Raw genomic sequence first — 25,937 nt, 5'->3', positions numbered from 1 at the left:
TCTTCAAGAGTACCATCATGGAGTTTGCCGCGGAAAGATGTACCACGTGAGGGGCGTCCCAAGGGGCGTTTCTGTTGGAAATGTGATTTGGTATTAGGGAAAGTGACCCGGGAGGAGAGCAGAGCAGATGATTTTGGGAGCCTAAGGAAGCGGATGGGTAGGCAGATAGGCTGATCAGGAGAGACCCATTATCAGAGAAGAGACAAAGAGAAGTGCGTGATCTTCTTAGGAAATCACCACGGCTGACACCTAGAGGGTTAAGATCTTGTTAAGTAGGGATGTCATTTAGTATAGTGTAGGGACAGACTAACCTTAATTTTCTTTTCTGTAATGACTTTGAGGTTGCAACTTGTATCCATTTTAGCAACCCTGATGGTATTCGAACTTGTACTTATTATTTTGTTCTTCAGACTCAGACTATTCAAGAAGTTCATGTTCATAGTGATTCCGATATACCTTTTGAATCTCATTTTGAGAAGCTTGTATCTTCAGTTATCTTTGACTTTATATTAAATCTTTAAAACTTAATTTTGGTCAGTGGTCATTTAGAGTGGTGTAAGTTCTTAAATTGATTGTTTACCTCGAGATTACCTTTTACTCAAGACAGGTACCAACGATTCAGTCGACAGGAAGAAGGGATTTGGCAAGATAATTAGTAACCAGTAATCCCGCGTTAGCAGTTCTGTACCACTCAAAATTTCAAAGCACAAGTATATCCAAATTGTGTGCTGATATGATAGGCAGGGTGCACCCTCCCCCTTTTATGATTGGCTAGGCTGAAAGCCCGCCTCGTCATATAGGCGGGTGACCGCATTGCCATACAGTAAGTTGTGACTCCTCATCACTGTGTTTTCTCTGTTACTCGCTGAGAAATATACAGGCTCGTTGCTTCCAAAAAGGTTCAAATGAGGAGAAGCAGAACATCACTCTCATAGCGCGCCGGCTGTTAAACGAAAGTGCAGAACTAGGACATGGCGGCCCTGATGACACGGTGTCGTCTAATAACCTTATATGACTTGCACAAAGTCATACAGCAGATTCGTTTCAGCTAAGAATGTTGGTTCCAATCACAAGCCTCATAAAAGGAAGCGGTACCTAATTTCAAAGATAACGGCTGGCAGGCTATGTCGGGCAATAAACACCGTGTGCTCTGGCATCCATCTTACCTTGGGCATTACAACTGAACAGGCAACCTCGCGGGCACCAAGGTTGCACGCGCTCGGTGCTATATAATTGAAAAACACTCTATTCCAGAACACCTCAGCCCATGTCCGCCACCCCGCCCACGGAATCAGCCACGAGAGCCCTGCTAATCAGCGCTGCAGCTGCGCGAGCCCTCGCGGACTAATCATGCCCTCCAAGTTAGCACCTGAGCTGCAAGCAGCGGAAGTCTTTCACGGTCGTTAATCCATCACATTTTGGCAATCGCATGTCCACGTGCTCGGGTGGCACCTGTTATTCCGAAGAGGGCGGGAGGAAGAAAGTAATGATTGCAAAAAAACAACAAAAGGTACCTTTCGTTTCTTGAAGGCTCCTTTGGCACCAGGTACAGCTTCACAAACACGGCTGATTGCTTCCCTGAAGGAAAATACAATACATTAAGAGCACTTAAAATCGCTCATTCGTTCGACAGCAACATGGGTCCAGCTCACATTAACTGTGCAAATGCGAAAGACAAAGCATTTCTTTTTTCATGCAAAAGAATCATTACTATGGCTTTATATATTCATATTTTATATCCCGGGGCTTTTTCAACTGCCCTTCTTATTTTTATCATACATTATATTACTGTTCGGTTCGACACAAACTGGCTCACACAGATGCGTTCTTTTTGTCTCTTCTATGAAAAGGTAGATACAAAGTTGGGTATTGCATTCTATGAAGATTAAAACCATTATGTTCTCTGTCACTACACTTATTTTAACACTGTTTAAGTACATCTTGTAAGACACACAAACCTTTGACATGACGTGTGAAAACTAAAGCGAATGTTAAAAGAATGCTTGCTGTGGAGAAACATTTAATCATGTGACAACTTCTGCCAGTTATGACTTTTTAGTTAACAGAATGTTGCATGCTAGATTATCTGCAATAATACTCACAATGGTAACTGTAGACTCAGAGCCTCTAGCCACTTAGATATAACCACAGCTAACCACCCTTACAGCTGCAAACGTGTTAAACAGAAGAACGTTGACAACCAACTTTAAACAGAATATGGAATTCAATGTACTCACCTACAAGCGTAACCCCCATGAGGTTTATAAGTAGGCCATTTTTAACAAGCTACCTGGCAGTAGAGCAATGTAGACAATAGATGTAGTGTTGTTGGCTTCATCTAGGTCTATGCATGTTTTATTTTAAATAGACTTTATCAGGAAATAAATATCCTGAATGTTGAGCATCAATAAACCAAACAGTGACACAGCACCAGAACATACTCGTGTGGCAATAGAACTCTTTCATTTCACCCCATACTAACTCCACTGCACCCACTTCTGGCAAAACACAGTTAGTTACATTGTATGATCTGTCCCACTTTTATACCATAGCTTCATATCACAATTTAGCTTTTCCGAGATCAGGCAGCTCTAAGTCCTCTCCATTGTGACCTATCTCCACTATAGAAATCTCTGTCTCCCCGCCCTTCTTTCAACAAGGTTGAAATGAAATCTCACTCCTTTATAAATATTATTCCAATCAAATCGAACTAATGCTCTTAGCCTCCTTAGACAAGAGCCCTGCACAATCTTTAGCCATATAATCTAGCAGTGGCAACCATACCAATAGAAATTTGCCTTTGTAATCTGTGAATGTGAATGTGAATGTGAATGTGAATGTGAGGGGGTATTTATATAGCGCAGCGGTCGCTCCGGAGGGAGCATCATGGCGCTAAACAAATCCAGGTGGCCTAGTCGTTGTTGGCGGAGGGAGGGCTAGATGGCAGCTTTAGTCCAGTCATCGGGGAGGTTAAAGATCCAAGTCTTAAGGAGTTTCCTGAAGGGTTTCTCAAGGCCCTGTTGTCTCAAATGTTTGGGCATACTGTTCCAGGCTTTGATGGCCAGGGAGTATAACGTTTTACCACCTTTAGTTTTTAAGTTGTAACTGGCGGGAGACATGAGATTGTCTTGGGCAGAGCGGAGGGCACGGCTCGGTATGTAGTGGGGGAAGCGTCTGGTTAGATATTTTGGGCCAGTTTTATTGAATGCTCGAAAGGCTATGGTTAGTATTTTGAAAAGAATTCTTTTATGGACGGGGAGCCAGTGCAGGGTTTTTAGGGCTGCAGAGGCAGAGGATTTGCGGGGTAGTTTCAGTACCAGTCTGGCAGCCGTATGAAGGATGCTTTGGAGTTTGGTTTGTGTAGACTTTTTTGTCCCTGCCAATAGGCCGTTACAATAATCAAGGCGCGAAATTATGAGGGCCACTGTAACTGTTTTTCTAGCCTCGAGAGGGAGAAAGTCGAAAAACTTTCTGAGCGATTTAATTATGCCGAAGCATCTGCCGGCGACAAGCTTTGCGTGCTGGTCGAAGGAAAGATCCGAGTCGAAAGTTACACCGAGGTTTTTTGCTGTTGTAACGGTCTGTGGAGGGGCGACAGAGTTGTCCGGCCACCAGAGGGCTGGACAGAAGGAGGTGTTTTTTCCGATGGGAAGGATCTCTGTTTTACTGGAGTTACATCTGAGATGATTAGTATCCATCCAGTGAAAGACCGCAGTTAAACAGTTTTTAAGGTTGAACTCAGCCATGGTTGAGTTATCCTCAAGAGGTACTATCAGCTGCGTATCATCGGCATACGAGGTAACTGGTATGCCGTATGATTCGATCAGGGAAAGGAGTGGGATGAGGTAAACATTAAAAAGGAGGGGACTTAGGATGGACCCTTGGGGTACTCCGGAGGCGACCTTTTTTTCTTTAGACTGAAAGGGACCAAGGGCCACAGTTTGGAATCTGTCGTTGAGGAATGATTTTATCCATAGTAGGGCAGTATCTGATATCCCTATGTCCATCAGTCGGTTGATGAGAATAGAGTGGGAGATGGTGTCGAACGCTGCTGTGAGGTCGAGAAGTATAAGGATGGCCTTCTTCCTCTGATCTTGCAGCGTTTTTATGGTGTCTGACAGTTCGATCAGAGCGGTCTCAGTTGAGTGCCTGGGACGGAAACCAGATTGTTGGGGATGAAGTATGTTATGGGTTTCCAGGTAGATCTTAAGTTCTTTGTAGACCAACTGTTCTGTTATTTTTCCCAAGGCAGGGAGAAGGGTGATCGGACGGAGATTGGTCAGATCCTCCGGTGATTTGTTCGCTTTCTTCATGAGCGGTTTAACAGTGCCCCTTTTCCATATGCGGGGGACAGATCCGGTGCTAAGTGATGAGTTGATTATGTCATTGATGACAGGGTTAAAAACGTCTATAAGTTGGTGAAGGATCTTAGGGGGGCATGGGTCAGAGGGGGAGCCTGATTTGCAAGATAGGATGGCTTCTCTGGATTGGGCTAGAGTGACGGGGGTGAAATGATTGAAACTCCCAATTGGGGGTTCCGATTTTTCAGGGATAGGGGGCTCTTGATGGGTTTGAGGGGGGGGGGGGAGTTCATTTGGATGGAGGCTATTTTTTCGTCAAAATAGTCTGAGATCTTATCACAAAGGTCTTGGGAAGGGGGGATTTCAGGTTGGAGAGCTTTGGGCTGGGTAAATGATTTTACTATTGAGAATAAGGTTTTTTGTTTCTGACCGGCATTTGTAATGGCATTGACATAATAGGTTTTCTTAGCAGATTTGATGTTAGAAAGATAGTTTTTTCTTTGTTGGATGTAGACTAGACGGTCGTCTTTGGCATATGTTTTGCGCCATTTACGCTCGGCCTTCCTGCAAATTAGGTGAGCGGTCGCTAAGGCAGGTGTGAACCAGGGGGCATTGTTTTTAGCATTTTTTGGATTTCTACGGGGACGCTTAGTAGAGTTCCGGTTTTTGATTTCATGAGAAATCCAATTATGGAAGAGTTCTGCGTCTAGTTCCGTGTTGCCGGATAGGGCTGGGCGTGTGTTTGAGGGATGGGGTTAAGCGTAAGGTTATCCTGGACTGTTTTCCAGTTAACAGAGTGCTCGCGATGGGAAGTAGTTTTGTTGATGGTGGGGTGTGAGATAGTAATATTGAATGGGATCAGGCTATGATCTGTCCATATCTGGGGAAGGGGGGGTAAGGTAGTGAGAGATTGGAAATTAGTGCAAATGCCGTCGAGGGTGTGCCCTAGGGAATGGGTAGGCAGGAGGACACTTTGTTGGAGATTGAAGATTTCAAGTGTCTGTAAAAAACTATGAGTTTGTAGGTCAGATGGGGACTCAAGGTGCAGATTGAAGTCTCCAAGAAGGGTGAAATGAGGGTAGCGGAGTAGAAAGTGTCCCAGAGAGTCACTTAGGGAGGCTAGAAATTTGGAAGCATTTCCGGGCGAGCGATAGATCAAACCACCAGAGAAGGAGGAGGTTTGGCTGAGTTTGATAGAGAAACCCATGCCTTCTGTATCAGTGAGGGGGTCTAGGCTAAACGTATGACAATTGAAGGTATTCTTCAGTATAATGGCAACGCCTCCACCTCTACCTTTCAATCTGTCTTGTCTAAGAAAGGAGTAACCGTGGGGGAGGGCAGTGGCTATGTCTGGGTTGCTGTCTTCCGTTAGCCAAGTTTCTGTAATTAGAAGACAGTCCAGATCGAACTTGCGAATGAGGTCGTGTATATCCTGACTATGTTTACACATAGATCGGGCGTTTATCAAACCACCTTTGAAGGGAGGCATGGAGTCCTTGGTTTGGGGTGAAGGGACGGGGGAGTGAGATGGATTACTAGTGAGGGACCAGCGGCAGTGTTTGCAGCTGGCAGGGCCGGAGACATTAGCCAAGTCCAGTTTACAAGGGCAGTGATGGTTACCACGCAATAGGTGAAGTTCGCTAGGGAGGTATCTGACATGCCTGGAGGGTCGGGCAGGGTTTCCTGCCCCTGGCGCGGTCTTGGCGCGGACGGGCGCAGACGGGCTTGCCTTAGGCGCTCCCGCTGCGCTCGTCCGCTGCGCTTCCTGTGCATGCACATAACTAGCGAGATAAGGGGGCGTGGCCTACAAGGGGGCGGAGTCAGCGCGCACGCCTGGACTGATGGCGGCCGCTGAATGCGAGCAGGGAAAAGGCGCGACAGTTCGTAATATCAGCTGTGCGCTACAAACGGGCAAGTACTAGGGGTGTAAGTGATCCTTTTTTTAAAAAGCACAAAAAAGTGACACCACACGAAGAAATAACAATTTTTTCTTAAAAACAAAGATCGAGTACCGCCAGCTCCCGGCTTTCCGCCTCAGGACTGGGATAGGAGTTGTCAGTCAGCCGCAAGCAAATCAGTGCTTTAAATAGTCAAAACAAGGGGGCGTGGCCTACAAGGGGGCGGAGTCAGCGCGCACGCCTGGACTGATGGCGGCCGCTGAATGCGAGCAGGGAAAAGGCGCGACAGTTCGTAATATCAGCTGTGCGCTACAAACGGGCAAGTACTAGGGGTGTAAGTGATCCTTTTTTTAAAAAGCACAAAAAAGTGACACCACACGAAGAAATAACAATCTGTCAGATTGTGAGAAAGACACTTCAAAGCAATGACACTCCAGGCCCTGTGTAGCCAGTACTGGGATTTCAGATTTCTCCCACTGTTGAGGTTGGCAGACAATATTATAGCCTTAGAGCCTGCCGCAGCAGGCTCTACCGGCCATTAAAAGCCTGCTCCAGCGTGAAAAGGCCCGAGCTGAAGGCGAGGGCCTTTAATAAGGGAACGGGCATTTAATGGCCAGTAGAGCCTGCTACGGAGGGTTTTAAGGCTATTAGAACATGCCATGCATAGACGACAGAATGTCCTAATTTGTAAAACAAAGGGCTAACAAAAGCCAGAGGGGGGTGAAAGCCCCTCGGGCTCCGTGAGGTCTTTGTTCACTGTTGTAGCAGTGAACAAACACTGGAATGTTGGAGCTCTGGGCTTCTACTGGCCATTAAAAGCCTGGCGGTACAAAAGGGGTGGAGCACTAAATTGTTTTCAATGGAGCTACCAACATTCCAAAGGTCTAATAATTGGTACCTTAGCTTCCAGATCGGTTTATCCATTCACTCCCCACTGTGTTGATTTAATCACTAACACAATGAATCCAGGAACATGAGGAATTGAATACCTATACCTTTCCTTAATGCCACCAGTACTTCTTTCCAAAATATCTTCAATTTAGAGCACTGACATCAAATACATATCGCAGAATCATTTGCACATAGTACCTCCAAGTCAGTCCAGCAGCAGAGGTCTGTTATTATTGGCTAGGAGGGCATTCAGTCTGATTTCTGTGTGTGAATTTGGATTAGTGTTTTCAAGCAGTGGACATTCTAGTGTCAGATAGAGCTGCAGAGAGTGTGTGATGTCATCACAGAAAGTTGGTTCTGGAATTGAGAAAAGGGAAGAGTGTGTGACAGTTGACTAAGAGACAGTGACTTTTATGGTGGGAGAGAAATATCTGAACTGGGACTTCAAGTGAGGTTGCTTTTCACTAGGTTTCCCAAAATACCTCTTCGACATGAAAAGCCTAAGGTGGTTCTTAAATTTAGATTACTACCAGGGGCCTGCAATAGCCTTAGCCTGAAATCCTGAAAAGGGTATTGAAATCATGACCTATTTCAGTGAAGCCAAACCATTTACAGAGTGAGACACAAAGACTGAAGGGTGGACCTTGTACTCACAAGGTACAGGTTAACCACCAGGATCTCATTTGAGTGGCACTGGAGGAGGTTGCACCTGACGCAGACCAGGCATCATCGGGTAGCACACGATACATCAAGAGATGACTATGAGAGCTGTTTGAATTCTGCATGTATCAGATTGAATACGCACCTAGAAAATAGGGTTGAAGGCAACATGTTTACGTTAACCTGTGTATATGGCTGAAGGGAAGAAACATTCATAGGCCCTTCAAAAGTGAAGTTTCTTTCAAGTTTATCAATAAATAGAATGTATACACCCAATTCAGATAAGTGTTGGGAGTGTTTCTTTACAAACTCATGTAGGAAGTTAAGTTTAACAAAGGAATTACACTGTTTTATACCTAAAGTTGTTAGAGGACGGAGGGCAGACTCTTTGAGTGGACTGTTTGCTACAGTACTGAAATCTAGGTCCATGTTTAAACTGAAGACATTAAGCATGTCCAAAGGAGTAACAGCCCATCCCAGGCTGAATAAACTATTCATAGTTAAAGAACATGGGCCAACTTAGCTTTGGCAGTGGCAATAGAGTGGGAAACGTTTCCCTGCTAAGTGCTGTACTCCAGTGATGTAAAAATGAAACAAGCATTTTCAATGCAATCAGTCTTGCCTTAAGGACCTTATATGTATTTAGCTATGCAGCACATTAGCATGGGTGCTAAAACATCTACTGTTCTTTAACATGTAGGGAAAGTAACCACCAAACAGCGTGACAAACCAGGCATGGGAAAACATGGAGAGTAATATTGCGTTTCAGCAGGAAAAGGTATAGAAATACAAGATTTGAAAAAAATATCATTGTCTATGGGTGCTCATGGAAGACAGTTTCTATGGACTGGAATACAGAGAATGCTAAAGTGATTCTGGTATTTTACTGACCTCTGCTGTTCGTTTTCTATCAAGAAAGTTACATAGAGGCAATTTCCAGACAAGTCCCTCAGCAGAAAGCAATTCTAGTATTTTACTGACCTCTACTGGTCGTTTTCTATCAAGACACTTAAATATAGGCAGAGGAACAAGCAGAAAGCAATTCTGGTATTCTACTGACCTCTACTGGTCATTTTCTTTCAAGACAGTTAAATAGAGGCAGCTGAACAGGAAAACAAGTCCCTAAGCGGAAGCAGACAAGTCGTAGGGCTGATCTACAGAGCCCACAAAGTACATACATATATAAGTATATACTAAAGTATATACAAGAGGTCTCTAATGCTCGACCTAAAAAGGGGAAATTGAGCACAAAGTGAGTTGAGGAGCAGATGCGTTAAATCAGAGGGGCCACACATCTACAATCCACATAGCTCCTCAAGGTTGTATATTAATAAAAAAGAAAGACCCTTGTGCACCAGAGTGTAGAGACCACCCACCACACAAGCAGCAGAAGCTACTCTTCAGAACCACTCACTCACTGTCCAACTTTCAATTCAAAGCCTTTCACTCAATCTTTTTCATCATAGTATGTCTTATAACTTATTTGTGTATGTTCAACACATTTCCTCATTGCTGATGGGTCCGATTGAATAAACCTAACCCTACTCACCGACTCTAGATTGTTTTTGAATATGGAATGCACCCTTTTCTAACAAGGCTCTCACCTGTGGAATGTTGTGTCATGATATGATACCATACCATGTTTCTTCACCACCCGTACCAAAATATTCCAGCCCTTTTGGCTAGCTGCAAAATTCCTTAATCACAGAGTTTAATTTCTCAACCACTCCATTATCTCATGGCTGATACACTGAGGTTAATTTGTGTGTGCTGTTTACCAGAGAATTTTATATATTACTGCATCTCCTTTGATTTAAACTGAACACCACTATCAGTCTAAATGGATGCTGGAGCCCTCTTCTTCAAAATAATCAGTCCATAAACACACATTCTTAGCAGCAGCCCAGCCAACAATTTTCGTGGCTATCCATTCGTAGAAAAGATCTTCTAGGGCAATTAAGTACTTGTACATCTATTTTTCCAGCTCACCGGTCACCTAATATCCATAACTAACTGATTACATGGAAAAGTGGGACTTACCAAGGTGGTGGTCTCAAAGTATTTTGTCTCTTATCAGCCCCTTCACATTGTACACAATCTCTAACCGGATTTTCAGTATCAAAATCAATTCTAAGTCACCAATGCACGTTTTTAAAACAGATATGATTCTATTTCTCAAATTCTACAGAGGAATACCTTATTTCCCTCATAACCCAAATCATCCATCCTCCCACAATTCATCTCTCTCTTCCTGATAAGCATGTAAATCCTGTTTCCCAAGACTCTTACTGAACCTTTTGTAACGCTATCCTTAACCTCTTTCATCATTTCATCGGATGTATGTCATTACCACGCATGCTTTTACAACGCATGCCTTTACTACGCAACTTTCACAACGCAAGTCGTTACAACGACTTGCGTTGGGGGGTGCTGGATAGTGAATAGTTTAATTTACTATTCGAACTCCAGTCCCCGTGGATAGTAGGGAAGGTTTTGGAGAGTAAATTAACTATTCCCTATCCTAGAGCTCCCCCCAGCGCAAGTCGTTGTAACTACTTGCTTTGTTAAAGTTGCGTGGTAAAGGTACTGCATTGTAAAAGTTGCGTTTTAAACGCTTTTCCCCCATTTCATCACACCAATATGCACAGTCCCATTCATTTTCTGGGATCGCACTGTAACTTTTTTTTTACATTTGTATCACAAGCTATGTAGTACTCCTTCGACTTTTTTCCATACATTTACTTCATAGAAATAGACATTCTACTAAAAGGACCCATTGCATTTTTCACATCATGTATAAAGTGTTGCAAATGCATTGACAAACTCATAAATCTGGCAGATAATCTAATAACACCTTCTGTAGTCAATAACTTAGTCAAAAGTTTGTCAGAATTTTTTTTCCTCCATATGTACTTCCAGCAATGTCTACAGCCCATACACACACCAAGGTGTTTCCTTTCTATCACAGAGTATTTCTCCTCAGTGGGTGATAATGAGCATGAGGGGCAGAAGCAATCACCACTTCCGTCCCACTAGACTTTGTGTGGCAATGGCACCTAGGCCTTTTATTTAATTTTATGCACCAACCCATTAATCATACTGACTTTTTTCTCAAAAACCTTAGAGAATTTGCCCATTACCTGGGATCTATTATTCTCGCCATCCGATGCCAATAGCATATAGTCAGCACACGAAGGTAAAGTACTACATGTGAAGACCTCTGATTCGTCCACCTCAACACAGATGGATCTTCCTTGGCAATGTATAGTTTGCAAGTGTCTTTCTTGACTTTAGATTTGAAAGCTAGTGATCTATAAACTAAAATGTCACTGCTGAGACTTGCATAACTTTCACGGTCGATGTCAGAGGGTTCCAATCTAATTCCCTAAAAAGTTCATATTGTTATGACAGGTTTCCAGATGATTGATATTAGAGACCGAGGGCAACAGTTAATCACGTGCCTATAAAATCCAAGACAGCAGTGAACGGAATAGTGCTCACTCTGCGTGGTAACCCCCCCCCCTCCGATTTGGCCTCCTATCTTTGGGGGGCCTGCTAGCAGAATATCTCATATTTTTGAATGAGGATATTTTTATTTCTGCAATCCAACTGGTACACCAAGCATATGCCGTTACACATGCTGGGGTATCAGTTTCCAAGCTTAAAAAATAATGGGATGGAAGACACACCTTTTGGACAGATGGGTGAAGTCGGTGCAGGAGATATGACTGGCCCCATCAATCTAAATTAGGGGGGTGTATGATGGTACATCGCATGCAATTACTTTGCATGCTTTTTACACGCATTTTTTAGTGCGCATGTTTTTACCGTCAAATGCATTTAAAACGCATGCCAATACCACACATTGTTTTTATATTGAAAAACAATGTATTTGTGGGGGAGATGCCCCACCCACCCCAACTCACCTTAAATGCATAGTATTGACATTCATTTTAAATGCATATTCGCTGTAAAAATATCTGCACAAAAAAATGTGTTTTAAAGGCTTTACGAGGTAAAAACTTTGTTGTAAAGGCTGTTTATCCATGTAGGCAGAGATAGCAGCTGCTATCCATGTCTCGTCCTTGTTACCACAGGCACAGACCAAGCTATCTCTGATCTTAGGAGTCATGAAGGCAGTGGTTGTGAGTGAAAGTAATCAGTGCTCCAGTAGGCCTCTTTCTTTTCTGTAGTTTCAACGTTTTGCCCTCCTACTAGACCCTACAATGATCCTCATGCTGCCAATGCCATGGTAAATGGGTGGATTAATAACTCAATTGATGATCTGATCCCCATCCACACTCTAAAAAAGCAATGCAAAGAAAAATCAGCACCTTAGTTTAATGAATCCTTAATCTCCTTGAAGGGGTGAAAAAAACTAAAAAGACAGTGGAGTCACACATACGATAACAATGGAAACCTTTTCTATCGGGCAGCCACCCGGCACTATCATCAAGAGATTAAGAGGGTGCAAGCTGCATTTTATGAAGATCTACTGGGCAAGGCAGCCAACACTCCTAGGGAGCTATTTTGCATTGAAAAATCACTGCTCCTGAAAGTGGAAACCCACTGCCCAATCCTTCAGAAAGATGCTGCGAAGACTCAGCAGCTTATTTCCAAAATAAGGTGGCCAACATCTATAGTGAATTACAAAAGAGTAGGGAAATCTCATACACTGCTCTAGTAACACCATTATTGGTGGAAGGGACAGATTGTCTTCATAATTTTCCCCTCATTACCGAAAAACCTCTCCCAGATCTGTTTGGGAAAGTTCAAGCTCCCCACTAGATCCAGCCCCTCCCCGCATTCTCTCACAAGGGAGCCAAGAAATTCTTCCTATAATCCAGAAATTACTAAACCTTTCAATCTCTACAGGCATATTTCCACAGGAATGGAAACATGCAATGGTCAAGCTTCTGCTAAAAAAAATTCATCTTGACCATGCCTGCTCACGGAACTTTAGGTCTATATCTTTGTTACCGGTGTTTAGTAAAGTTTTAAAGAAACACATCAACCACAATTTCTCTAAGCAAGAGGATAATTTGCTGCATGATGACTCCCAGAATCGATTCTGTCTGAAGCATAGTATGCAGTCCGCGTTATTAGTGGTCATTGAGGAGGTAAAGAAAGTCCTAGACAAGGGAGGAGTGACAGCTATCATCCTCCTCGACCTTAGTGCAGCATTCAATGTGGTTGACCACAAGTCCTTGGCACTCAGGTTGAGGGAAATTGGGGTAAGGAGTACAGCTTTACAATAGCTTTTTTCATTTCTAAAAGAAAGATCATTCCAGGTCTGGCAACCCCCCTGTTACCTCGGAGGCCATCCCTTTGAAGTGTGGGGTTCTGCAGGGCTCCGCACTTAGCCTGACGCTTTTTAATATCTATGTCAGACCACTGGCCTCCATTATCAAGGATTTCAGAATGTGTATTGTCTCCTATGCTGATGATACACAGCTTGTCATCTCCCTTACCCCAGATGAGGGTTCTCAGATGGAGCTAGGTCCATTCCCTGAGAAGGTGGCCCATTGGATGGCAAGCTGCTCACTGAAACTAAATGGAGACAAAACCAAACTGATGGTACTGGAAAACAACCCACCTTCAGTGACATTGGTAGGTTGGCCAGACAGTATCAGGACTCCACCCATCCCATCGTCCCCTATAAAAAGCCTGGGAATGTGGCTGGACAGTTTTTTTGTCAATGAAAGCCCAAGTCAAAAAGTTGACTAGCTCTTGCTTTGCCATGTTGAGGACTCTGAGTAAAAATCTGGATTTACTGTCTACTCCTTGCAGAAAAGTAGTAGTCCAGGCACTGATCTCTTCATGTCTGGATTATGGTAATTCTCTATATCTTGGCTCCCCCAAAGCAGTTCAAACAAGGCTCCAAGTGCTGCAAAATACTGCAGCCAGAACTCTCTACAAGATAACCAAAAGTTCCTCAGCCAAGAAAGCCTCGATCTCTTTACACTGGCTCGCTATGGAACATAGAATTAAATTCAAGGGACTGTGTCTAACTCACAGGGCAATAAATGATAAGAGCCCTAATGACTGCCTATATTCCAAGCAGGACTTTAAGATCCCCTAACACAGGTCTCCTAACAGTTCCGCACATCTTAAAGGCCACATGGAGTGGAAGATCTTTCTCCTACCTCTCCCCTAAACTTTGGAATACAGTGCCAATCAGTCTGAGAACTGAGCCAAATTCAGAAAACATCTCAAAACGTGCCTAACGTGCCAAACGTAATGCTGTGGCCTAATTGTAGACCTGTAGGTGCACGTTAGGGTAGCCATGCGCTTTATAAGTTAAGATAAGATGAAACAGAAGGCAGTTCAAAGATTAAGGGTGATACTGGGATGTCCTTTCCCAGGGCTGTCAACGAGCATGTATTGTTAATTCTGAGTCACTTGTCCCTTTTGAAATTGGATGGACTTGGTTCATCTGTAGCTAAAATGGTCCGTTAACTGGACCAAAATGACTTGTACAATGTGAATTTTTACAATTTTGGAAGATGTTCTCACCTATGGTAAACACTTGTTCATTCTCCAAAGAAAGCGGTAGCATTTAGGCACCTCACCTTTCCCCTTTTTTCAATCCTATCTACATGAACCCATCATGTGAAATATGCAAATGAAACGGTCATATTGATCGTTAGGGTGATGCTCATGGGATCACGCCTAGATAGCCTAGAGAGATCTTGGAACATGTCATTAAACCTTCAAAAACAGCATAGTCTGATCAAGGTGGATGCAACGTCATTGCTCCGATATCTACCAATAAATCAGCTGAAAGGTGTACTGACAATGGAAGGAATAGTTCACATTACAACTCCGGCTCCTGACACCTCTTTACATTCATTCAAGGTGTACTGATAGCGTCCTGTGCTTCAGAGGTCTTTGTGTTTAGTGATGACAACATGCATCAATCACTATTGATGAAACTGAGGTCTAGAGAGACGGGAGCGTATCACATAGTGGAAGTACTCGGAGGGCTAGGACAGTCTTAGGCTGTTTGTTTAAGTAGCTCTGAAACACCGCTATTTTACTACCGTAGACAGTTATAAATAGTCGTTTGACATGCTAACTTTAAAGAAATGTGCTGCTTTCATCTGAAACTGTAGTAACATGTTTTAACATATTCAAAGTAAACATAGCAAAACCAAATAATATACACAACACAACCTAACAATCCAATTACAACACAAGAAGGCACTGCACAATAAAACAGTCAAAACAAATGCAACACCATAACCACAATACAGTACTTCAACATCACATTTCATAACAGATACGCACAAACATTGCTGTCACACATTACTACCTTCTAAAACCTGCTTTCGTAAAAGGTGTTTGCACCAAAGACTGCCTTAACGTATTACCAAGGACACCAAAAGAGCCAAAGTGGTTTGCAATTTGGCACAAAGATTTTGGGGCATATTTACAAGCCCCTTTAGCCACAGGAACGTTGCTTTTAACGGTTACCACCGCTTTGTAAATAAGGCACCCTTTCATGCTATACTTAGTGTGAAAGGGTAGGGCAATGGGTGTTGTGGTAAGCATTCCACCGCAACGCCCATTGATTTTAACGCTGCCCCTATTTACAAGGGTGGCGTAAAAAAGAGGCAGCACAAAAATTAAGACCAAGGAAAACCTGGTATTAACAATGTGAAAACAGGAGAAATGCTTTATTTCTCCTTGTTTTTCTGGTTTCTATGTGTGCTGCATTGTGCAGCACACATAAAAACGGCAAACAGCCCTGGGTTTGTTTATGTACAGGAAGGTGTCCCTTCCTGCACATAAACAATCATTAAAAAGATGACAATTAGCAACTTCTATGTGTGCTTATCAATGCAGCACAAATAGATGTTACAAATCACCTTTTCGGATTGTTTATGTGTAGGAAGGGACACCTTCCTGCACATAAACAATCATTCCCTCAACACAGGCACCATCGCAAGGGTGTCTGCGTTGGCGCTAGGCAGCTTAATTGAGCACCAGCACTAGGGAAAACGCAGGGATGTGCTGTATCTTTGTAAATACATTTCATCTCTTCGTTTTCAGAATGGCGGACTGTGGCACCTCCATTCCCTTGTACATATGCTCCTTTATGTTTCATGCCCATTAGTTTATCTACACTTGTGTGAGGAAATTCACTAATATTATTCAAAATCACAACCCTGTAGCTTTTCCGAAGTGTTCACCTTTACTCGCTGTAACAATGATAACATCTAGCTCAGTTTACTGAGCGGGTTAAAATATCTGAAGAGAAGGACTCATGCCGAGCTGTACAGCTTGTATTTTTTTGCCATCTGTTCAAAGACATGAAAATGGTGGTGTGATTTGATGACTAAGCCTAGGTACAGTCATCGCTGTTAGCCTGCAGAAGATGAAGTAATGTTCCAGTGACACAGGGCGCTTTTCGGGCCACGCGGCACCTGACGAGAGCCATTTTCGTTCTAAGCGGCATAGAGAACAAATATAGACTGTTACCTGCGCCCACAGGATTTTCACACTAACAGTGCTCATGGTACATTTCTCACACATTTCAGGTGCATTGCAAATGTGATTACTTTTAAATGTTACACTTGATAAAGAGATTAACTTTATTACCAGAGAAATTAAACTAAAATCACATTATAACCAATAGTCAATAGAAGGATGCAAACTTATGAGCATTACATAGGGGAAAAAAGCCCTTAAATCTACCTTAATTTTCTATATATGGGAGCATATTTTTACTCAATTATACGATTGCAAACTGCTTCATCCCAAGGATTTCAAGAGATTTGGTGCAGTAGCACACGGGGGAGCGTTCACTGGAAGAAGTTGTTAGGAGCCACCTTGGAATGTCAAAGATGTGCCTCGTGAGTCCAGGTTTGATTATAACGCTGAGTAGAATACCACCTTCACCACAGGAAGTCAGAGCTTTTTTCGCATTTAAGTTTATAATTTCATAAAGGATTAGGGACCTGGGGCCAGATGTAGGTAGGGAAAATTTACCGATTCTTATTTACCGAATTTTACCGATTCGGTAAATAAGAATCAGTAAATAAGAAGGGGGGAGATGTAGGAACATCCAGATGTTACTTTTACCGAATCGGTAAAAATCGGTATTTACCGAATCGGTAAATACCGATTTTGACAAGGGTGCAGGGGGTGTCACTTTGACACCCTCTAGCACCCCCAAAAAAGGTTCGGGGGCCATGTGGCAGGCATACCTGCCCTAAGGGCAGGTCTGCCTGTCATATGGCACTGGTGTGCATGCACACATGTGCATGCACACCTGAATCTGTATTTTACCATCAAATTGAATTTGATGGTAAAATACCGAATTTGTAGGGCTTGTGGGACTCAGAAGAGTCCCACCTACATCTCAATTTTACCGATTCTGTAAAAATACCGGTCGGTAAATTTACCGACCGGTATATTTACCGAATTGGTAAAATTACCGAATTGGCCTGTTTCCTTCCCCCTACATGTCAAAAGCCAAATACCGGTCGGTAACGGCCGAATTCGGCCGTTACCGACCGGTATTTGGCTACCTACATCTGGCCCCAAATGTATGGAGGTCAAATGGGTTCGCAAACGCTTCAATTCGCAGAATTTCGGCGTTTGCAAACTCATTTTCGCGAAATGGTATGTATGCAGCAAATTTGAGTGCAAAATAAGGAATCGCAAATGCGATTCCTTATTTTGCGATTGCGTTTAAGGAATCGCAAATTTTGCGATTCCTTAAATGCAATGTATGAAGCAGCCAAATTGTGCGATGTTTCCTTAAGAAATCGCAAATTACCACCAACTTGAAGTTGGTGGTAATTTGCGATTTCTTTCACAAAAGCACTTTTTTGCATTTGTGAAGGTGCCATGTGGCGCACATACATGCCCTTAGGGCATGTATGTGCGCCATATGCCCACACATGCGAATTTCAGGGGTGCATCAGGGGGTCCTTATGACACCCTTGCACCCTTGAAATTATTCTCAATTTTTGATTCTCAAATTGCAAATCGCAAATTGAGAATAACTTCACATTCATTCCTATGGGGCTCCTGGATTTTAAGAAATCGCAAAAAATATTGATTTTCTACATACATACCAATTGCTATTTGAGATTCGCAAATCTCGATGTTGATACATATGCCCCTTAATTCTTTAAGATTTCTATTTCTAGCTAGTTAACACTGTTTCCTATTACAACCAAAGTGTGTTGCGTTATGAAGCAACCTTTTAAACAGTTTTGAAATTCTTTTTTCTACATCGATGTAGTGTTAGGGGGTTGGTAGGGGGAAGACAGTGATTTCTCCTTTCGAGAACAGCATCTATGGTAGTGATTGGAGGGTTTGGTCTGCGATGGAGATATAAAGCACTGACTGTTAAGTGTCAGTTTCAGTGGTGCTATAGTTCACCCCTCAGTGATACTCATCATTCAGGGAAGTTGCTTGGGTCTCTAGCTGAAGCAGAGTGGAGGCTTGCAGATGTGTACGCTCTGAGCTGAAGCAAAATAATTGAAAAGATATGGCTCCACATGTCGGTGCCCGAGAAAAATAAATGGCATTCACACAAGTCACAGAAAGAGTTCTGTCCGGATCTCAGTGATGATATATTGAAATATTGTGCTGTGCATTTTTTCACTATTGATGCATGGTTCTGAGCTGGATGGTACGTGTATGGTTATCATGACCTGGGGGCCTGTTTTTGTGCCTTTGTAAGTGGGCCAAAGAGACTTCCTCACTCCCTGCCAGTGCACTTTAATGTGGCACCAGCATCACAGAGCACTCCCCTGCCATGCTGTAAACTGAGGCTGGGGTCCAGGTGCTGCTTTAGCCTTTGGAGCATTCTCACCTTGGCGCACTACCTCGCGTGCTCAGCCAGAGGCCACTTCTCTTACCCTCTCCACAGCCCATTATAGCCTCAGGGTATTTAGCAGCCACATGCTGTCACCTCACACAAGTGTCTTCGAGGCCTTGTTGTGGGGAGGAACGGGTTGCATATAAATGAATGTAGCGCCATGGTCAAAGCTGCAGATGTGGAAACTGGGTTCGAGTCCGAGTGTCAGCTCAACATCCTATGATTCTGAGCACATCACCTAATCTCCATACTGAAAATGGTTGTATGATGTTACAACGTGATCTTTTAGATCGCGGTACATCACAACGCATCTTTTACAACGCAAGTCGTTACCACGACTTGCGCTGTAGGGTGCTGGACTTAGGAATAGTAAGATTTACTATTCCAACTCCAGCCTACGTACAGTAGGGAAGGTGTTGGCATAGTAAATCTACTATTCCTTAGTCTAGAGCGCCCTCCAGCGCAAGTTGTGGTAACGACTTGCGTTGTAAAAGACGCGTGGTAATGGCAGCGCGGTGTTTTGACCGCGTTGTCATGGATGTTCCCCACTGAAAATGAAAATGATTTTGATCTTGTGTAAAGTAACTGGTGCTCATGTCTCCAATGACTTTCATTCACGCTATACAAAACTAGAACAAAAAAAAATAACCAGCAAAATTCCATTGACACTAACCAGATGTGAAATGTAGCCCACTTTTTGGGGAGTGCCCAGGCATAATTGTGATCCCAATCCGACCCTGCTCACTGGACCTTACGCATATGAATTTTCCTTTGCTTCTGCCAATTCGTCACATTTAACACTCCTTTTTTTTAACTATCTCTTCCTTTGTCATTTTCCAGAGTCTAACAGCCCATTCCTGTTACCATAATCGCCCACTCTGTTTGATTTATCTTAGTCAGTCAATGCAATGTTTCTTCACTATTTCTAGTACATTGCCCACAAGTGCAATGACATGTACACACATTCTATCATTATTATTTTTCTTTCTAACCAACATCACCTGTATTGCAGTTTCAGGTTTTTCATTAGTTTTATGGACTTGAATTACCCAACCTGTAAAGTATGCTTTCCATGGTATGATTTGTCTTCTGGCCTGCAACGGCTGAAGGTGGCACACAAGGCATGCAATCACATTCATAGTTTTTTATTTTACAATATTTTATAAAATAATCTAGAACTAAACAGGCCCACTCCGAAATTTGACTCTTCTCCATTCTTGTGCCGTCTGAAATGTTTGCCATCCTCTGGCTTCATACCGTCACCCACTGTCTGGAGAGTTTTGTTGCCCCTTCCAGATCTGTTTCCTCAGTGCCTACCTGCTCCGGTCCCTGGCACAGGTTTGTCCATCCTGTTGAAGTCGCTCAGTCTCGTTATTCCTGCAGCCCTTAGTTCTCTCTTCCTCTGTGATTCCAAGCCCATTTCTGCCTTGCCATCTCCTCTTTATCTGCTCATCCATCCTCGTTTCCCTGCCACGCCCCCCCAACTTTTCACTGTCAGTTCCTTCTTCCACAACTCCCTGCCATGGTGTTCCCTACAGCCCCCACAACCTCCTTCAGACCCCTTGTCCCTGACTGAGCCTGTTACCTCATAATCACCATATTCCTGTCTGCCATTGTACACTTCCTCTGTGCAAGCAATCCCTTCTCCTCGTCAATACTCTCTCCCATTTGCATCAATCTTGCCAACATGCTGATGTTCAGCCTCTCTACTCCTTGACCTCCTGCTTCCTTACTTTTACTTCATCACCTCGCCGCTTCCTTTCCTCTCACTCCTCGCCTCTCTGCTTCCTTTCCTATCACTCATCTCTCTGCTTCCTTTCCTCTCACTCCTTGCCTCTCTGCTTCCTTTCCTATCACTACTCGTCTCTCTGCTTCCCTTCCTCTCACACCTCGCATGATTCCTTTCCTCTCACTCCTTGGCTCTCTGCTTCTTTTTCCTCTCACTCTTTGGCCCCCTGCTTCCTTTCTTCACCTCCCTCGCTGCTTCTTTTCTTTTACTCTCTCACCTCTCTGCTTCTTTTCTTCTTACTCCTCAACTCTCTCCTTCCTTTCTTCTACTCCCTCGCCGGCTTCCTTTCGTCAACACCCTCACCTGCTTCCTTTCTTCCCCCTCCTCTCCTCTCGGTGTCCTTTCCTCTCACACCTCAACTCTCTGCTTCTTTTTCCTCTAACTCCCCGACTCCTGCTTTCTTCTAACCCTCCGCCTCTCCACTGCTTTTCTTTCAACCCCTAGGTCCTCTGCAGGCCCGGACTGGCTATTGCGGGCACCGGGCAATCCCCCGGTGCTCCGCAAGGGTGGGGGCCGGTTTTGGGCCCTGGGGGCCGTTTTTGTTACAGGGCCGTTTTTGCAGCATAGCTGCAAAATCAACCCTGTAACAAAATCGGCCAAAAACCGACCCCGGCAAAGAGCTCGGTCGCACCCCCAGGGGGCCGGCCGAGCACTTTGCCAGGGCCGGTTTTGGTTCTCAGTCTGGCCCTGGTCCTCTGCTCCTTTTTTCTGCCCCTTGGGTCAGCAAGGGAAAAAAAGCGACCAACCAGAATCAGAATTACAGAGGTGCTTCTAGGACTGAGTAATAGCACAATAAACTGAGCGCAAGGACACACAAAGATACCGCTGAGAGTCGGGACACCTTTATCCAGAGCAAGGCCCTCCGGTTTGAGAAAACCAATTGCCAGTTTTCCATACTCCATACAGCCGGGATAGTGGGAGTGCATGTTGTGAACAGGGCACAAGTCCTAAAACAAGCATTGGCATAGCCAATAGGTCTCGCCTTTGGGATCTTATAAGTGTTTAGTTATCCAGCACACTATCCTTGGTGCAACAACATCAACTGTTGCATGGCTAAACAATTATAAGGTCCCAAAGGCAAGACCTATTGGCTATGCCAATGCTTGTTACTCTTGTGCCAATATACTACTGCCCAACCCTTGACATCAGTTTCTAATGTGCATGCACGTTTCCCTGGCTGCAACTTCCTGTCTCTGCCACACTCTCTGAGCATCCAGGATGTAGATGTAGGGAAGGCTAAGACTGCAACTGTAAACCATAGCACACATGTTGTTCTCCAATATCAAACCTGTGTAAAAATAATATACTGTTGCAAGAACTTGATTTGCATGGAATGTAAGTTCTTAGTCTGTGTATCTATCTATCTATCTATCTATCTATAAATCTATATATGTTTATCTATCTATCTATCTATAAATATATATAAATATATATATATTTATAGATAGATAGGAATCTATCTATCTATCTACCTACCTATCTATAAATATATACATATATATTTATAGATAGGTAGATAGATAGATATTTATATAGATATTTATATAGATAGATAGATAATCTGTTATTTACCAGTCCTCCAGTTCTCATAGTCCACTGGGGTGTAACAGGGGAGAAGACACACTCATTTTCCAGAGGGAACTTGCATCTAACTTTCCGTGCACAGCAGCACACTGTGTTTACTTAAGGAAAATCTTTTAAAATTCAAAATAAATGCCAGCTGGATTGCTGCTGATCTCTCATTGGCTCAGTGGAAGCAAACACATTACATTTCCCAGGGTGCATTAGCTTGTCCTTCAAAGCTTGGGTCTTGTTTTATATGCAACCTAGGATGTCCAAAAAGACTCGCCCTCATAGGCTGTTCAATACTCTACTGATGCAGTTGCATACAGAATCATATTGTGCTGTTGACTCGCATCAAAGCTCCTCTCTGTGCATTAAAAAGCATTGGAATGTGTCATAAATGCTCCCTGCGGCAAGCATGTATTCCTGGATCAGACCTCATGCCCCAGTGTTTAGTAATTGTATAGCTCTTCAATCCCTGGCGGCACAGCACCCAGGATAATGTGCTGCATGGCTAAACGCTTAAAAGATCCAAAAGGAGAGCCCTATTGGCCATGTCAATGCTTGTTGAATTTGCAGCTGAGTGACATCTATTCAAAAGTGAATTAGAAGCAGGCTGAAACTGCAGTGAAATATTTGCAAATATTTAAAAAAGTGAAATCTGTTTAAAGTGCTCTCCTTGATTTAGTGCTGTATGAAAGGTAATTGATCATCATTTTACTTGGTAATGTGTGTGTTTGTCGGGCAGCCGATTCACACCCATAGTGCCCCCTTCTCATCCATCTTTCTTGTATTTTGTGCGCTGGTTCAAGCAAATGTTGACATATTATATGTTGGCTGTTGACATATTAAGCAGTCAAGAATCGGTTATGAAATAAGGTACGAGATTTCATGGATCCAAGCATCGGGAGCATTTTATTTGAATTGTTTGTAAACTGTGATTCACATTTGTGAAAAACATATTTACATTGTTAGCTGCTGCCTCTCCTTATGGTGTGCTTGGTTCAAGCAGCACCTGCACACAGTCTTCAACCAGCTTCTAATTGAGCAGCCTGAATATTTTATTCCATGTTCACAATTAAAAAGCAAAACGTAGCTTAACAATTTCTAAAGCGCACATTGGGGTGGGGGGGTTCTCTTTCAACTCTACTTCTGAGGCTGCCCTAGAGACACAGCCTTTGTGTAAAAGTGATGTTTCTCACTACTGAATGCAGTCGGGCTGGCTCCAAGCTGGGTCACTCATAACATAAGTACAATGAGGTGTGAAATCTCAGCACCTGGCTCTGTCATTCTTCCAGACACAGCAATCAGGGACAGACAAAAGACAGACCTTACCTAGAAATGTCCTCACCTTCAAAAACAGAAACTGCAGTCCCACCCTTTTACCCCTGCTCTAGTGCTCAGGAAGCATAATCTGCATCTCCTTGCTAAACAAAAGGCCTCATAGAATGCCTAACGGTATCACAGTCTTTGCCTCCTCACTTCAGGATTGCAGGTAATACTGTCTGTGAAGGTACCCTCACCCCCATCCTGTACCTTGCAAATCCAGGGACATTTCAATGGATCCTACTTTGCTTTGATAATGCTGTGAGACACAGCTTTAGAGTAAGTATCAGAAGATATGCGCTCCGCCTTTACAGAATCTCCTTTTCGATGTTTGCATTAGAGGGTTGTTTTCTCATCCCTTGTATTCTCTAATGTTGCTCTGATCATAAGGTTACTTTGTCAGTCAAGCACAACCTAAAGCTGTAGATATTTCCTTATATATGCATGCAGCCACTACCTTACGCTTCCAACCCCTGAGACGATAATCAGCTGTCCATGCTGAAGCAGCGGTCTTTCAGTAGCATAGCAGCAGGAGAGACTGTTCATCTATTTCAGGGTCTATCAAAGGTACCCGCCAGCTACGCTATCAACAACTAAGAAAAACAAAAGTGTAGGGATACTTATGTAGTCTTCCACTAGCTTCCATTTCGTTCACCTGTCATTCTTCTCCACCCCCTTCTGCATCTATGTTCCTTCATTCTATTCTAAAGTCTCATCATCCTCATGCTAGCAGTTATCACAGCATGGGTTGTTCAATCTAACATCATTGTTTGATATATGCTGTGCTCCAATGCTTCCACAGGGTAGCTAGTGAAATGCTTGTTGATCATGATACTGTAATACATTGCTCTCCTTTCTACTGGGCTCAACAAATTGCAGCTAATGCCTCAAAGCAGCACCAGAACACTGTTTAAATTAGAGGCTGTTGTATTGTTTCTGCTTAGAGGCCTGAGAAAATTCCTCTCCTTCCCTCATGACTATACGACCCTGTGATGTTGAGAGAGTCTGCATAAGAGAAGGCTGAAAGCCAAACTACTGATGGCCCATAGACATCACCCAAATTAGGAGCTATTTGCAGTTTGCACCAAGTGAAGCATCCGATCACAAGGTGTGCTAAGGAGCCTTATAAACAGTTCTGACACTGCATATTATTGGCCACCTTTACCTCTGAGTGTACACAAACAAATGCTGTGTGTGCTGAACCTTATTCTGCTGCTACTTCTCCCACTCAGGGATCAGAGGCCTAGACCAAGTCTCCCCCCCCCCCACCCTTACTAAAATGTGCATCCCTGCTATGCACAATGCCGTCATCAATGATGTATTTTCACATGTTGCAGTGATGTTATCAGTGATGTCATGAGTGATGTAATATGGGAGATAATTAGCAGTGTATGGTGAGTCCACGAGTTATAGTTACTTTAGAGAATGAGATACAGTTACCTGAGATAACTACATTGGTCAATTTCAGCAGTTTTGTTAATTAAAAATACTATACTTTAACTCACATTTACACCTACCAATTACGTCCCTTTAACCCTTATTATTTTTAGTACGTTTCTAATGTTTTTTAAAAATGTAAAGTAATATATTATTACAATTCCTAACAATAACGTCACTCTGTTCTTTTAACGCGCACTAATATGTAGTTTGCCATGCCTTCCTTTTTGTCATGCGCGGTGTGGGTTTGGGTGCAGGGCCTTGCAGGCATGACATGTGGCCAGGTTTAGCACTCAACCCCCACAGGCTGACTATGTGATGTTGCAATATGAAGGGTACTATTTTAAGTAAGGCAGCCATACTGATTTTGTTAAAGGGTCAGAACAACAAATATAACAATCATTGGCATAGCCATTTGGTCTGGTCTTTGGGACCTGCTGGTTTGACAGAGCCTTTGGTGATGCTCTTCAGCACTGGCAAGATACTGTGCAGCATGGGCAAAAGAAAAAAAACATTAAGTGAACATGTGCTAAATATGTATCTCATGACATAACGTAATCCTACTTTGCTTCCACTGAAAGGAACAAGATGGGTGACAATGGCTTTTGAGCAATGGGACATGATGACACAACGCTGAGAATGGTTCACATTATAAAGGCAAGCTTTGTGTGCATACCTAGAAAACAAACTTGTCAAGCTGCAGCTCTGAAAATAATATGCTAAGCTTAATGTGATATGAGTGTAACAATGTTTCGTCTCATCTGGGAAGGGAACAGAATTAAGACAATGTGGGTGAAGGCACATAGGTTTACAAAACCAGATTCTGTCTTGCAACACAAATAACTATATTTTATCTCACTGTGTAAGTATTGTGTTTTATAGAAATAACTGTATTGCATCTTTAATTTTGTGGAGTGGATAAAGATAGGCTCAAACACAATTAAGAGAGGTCAAGGGAGGCAAGATATCACAGTTAAACTGCAATGTGAAAGAGCATTTAATTGCAACCATACAATCAGTCCCTAGAGAAAGTAACCACAAAAAAGTGCAATATACATTGTTCTGCCTTCCAGGCCTTCTATATTATTACCATGTACATGGGCCCTAGAAGGCAGACCACTCCCGACAGTAGAGCAAAAGCTTCAGCCATGGGACATCATGAAAATGTATTGGAAGGCTGGGAAGGTGACGATTTTGAGGTCCCCCCAGCTTAGCCTGAGGACCTGGAAATT

General features: G+C 43.2%; 1 protein-coding gene across 1 annotated transcript in view; it reads right to left on the bottom strand.

Moving 5' to 3' along the window:
- SHC3 (SHC adaptor protein 3) overlaps window positions 1–25,937 on the bottom strand; it is a 430,233-nt gene that overhangs the window by 161,413 nt on the left and 242,883 nt on the right. Inside the window, exon 3 of the mRNA XM_078675642.1 lies at window positions 1,515–1,578. Coding sequence (XP_078531768.1) covers window positions 1,515–1,578 — 64 coding nt within the window. The remainder of the gene's footprint in view (window positions 1–1,514; window positions 1,579–25,937) is intronic.

This window comes from Lissotriton helveticus, chromosome 2_1, assembly GCF_964261635.1.
Source record: "Lissotriton helveticus chromosome 2_1, aLisHel1.1, whole genome shotgun sequence".
Classification (NCBI taxonomy): Eukaryota; Metazoa; Chordata; class Amphibia; order Caudata; family Salamandridae; genus Lissotriton; species Lissotriton helveticus.
This window is presented reverse-complemented; position numbering and strand designations above follow the sequence as displayed.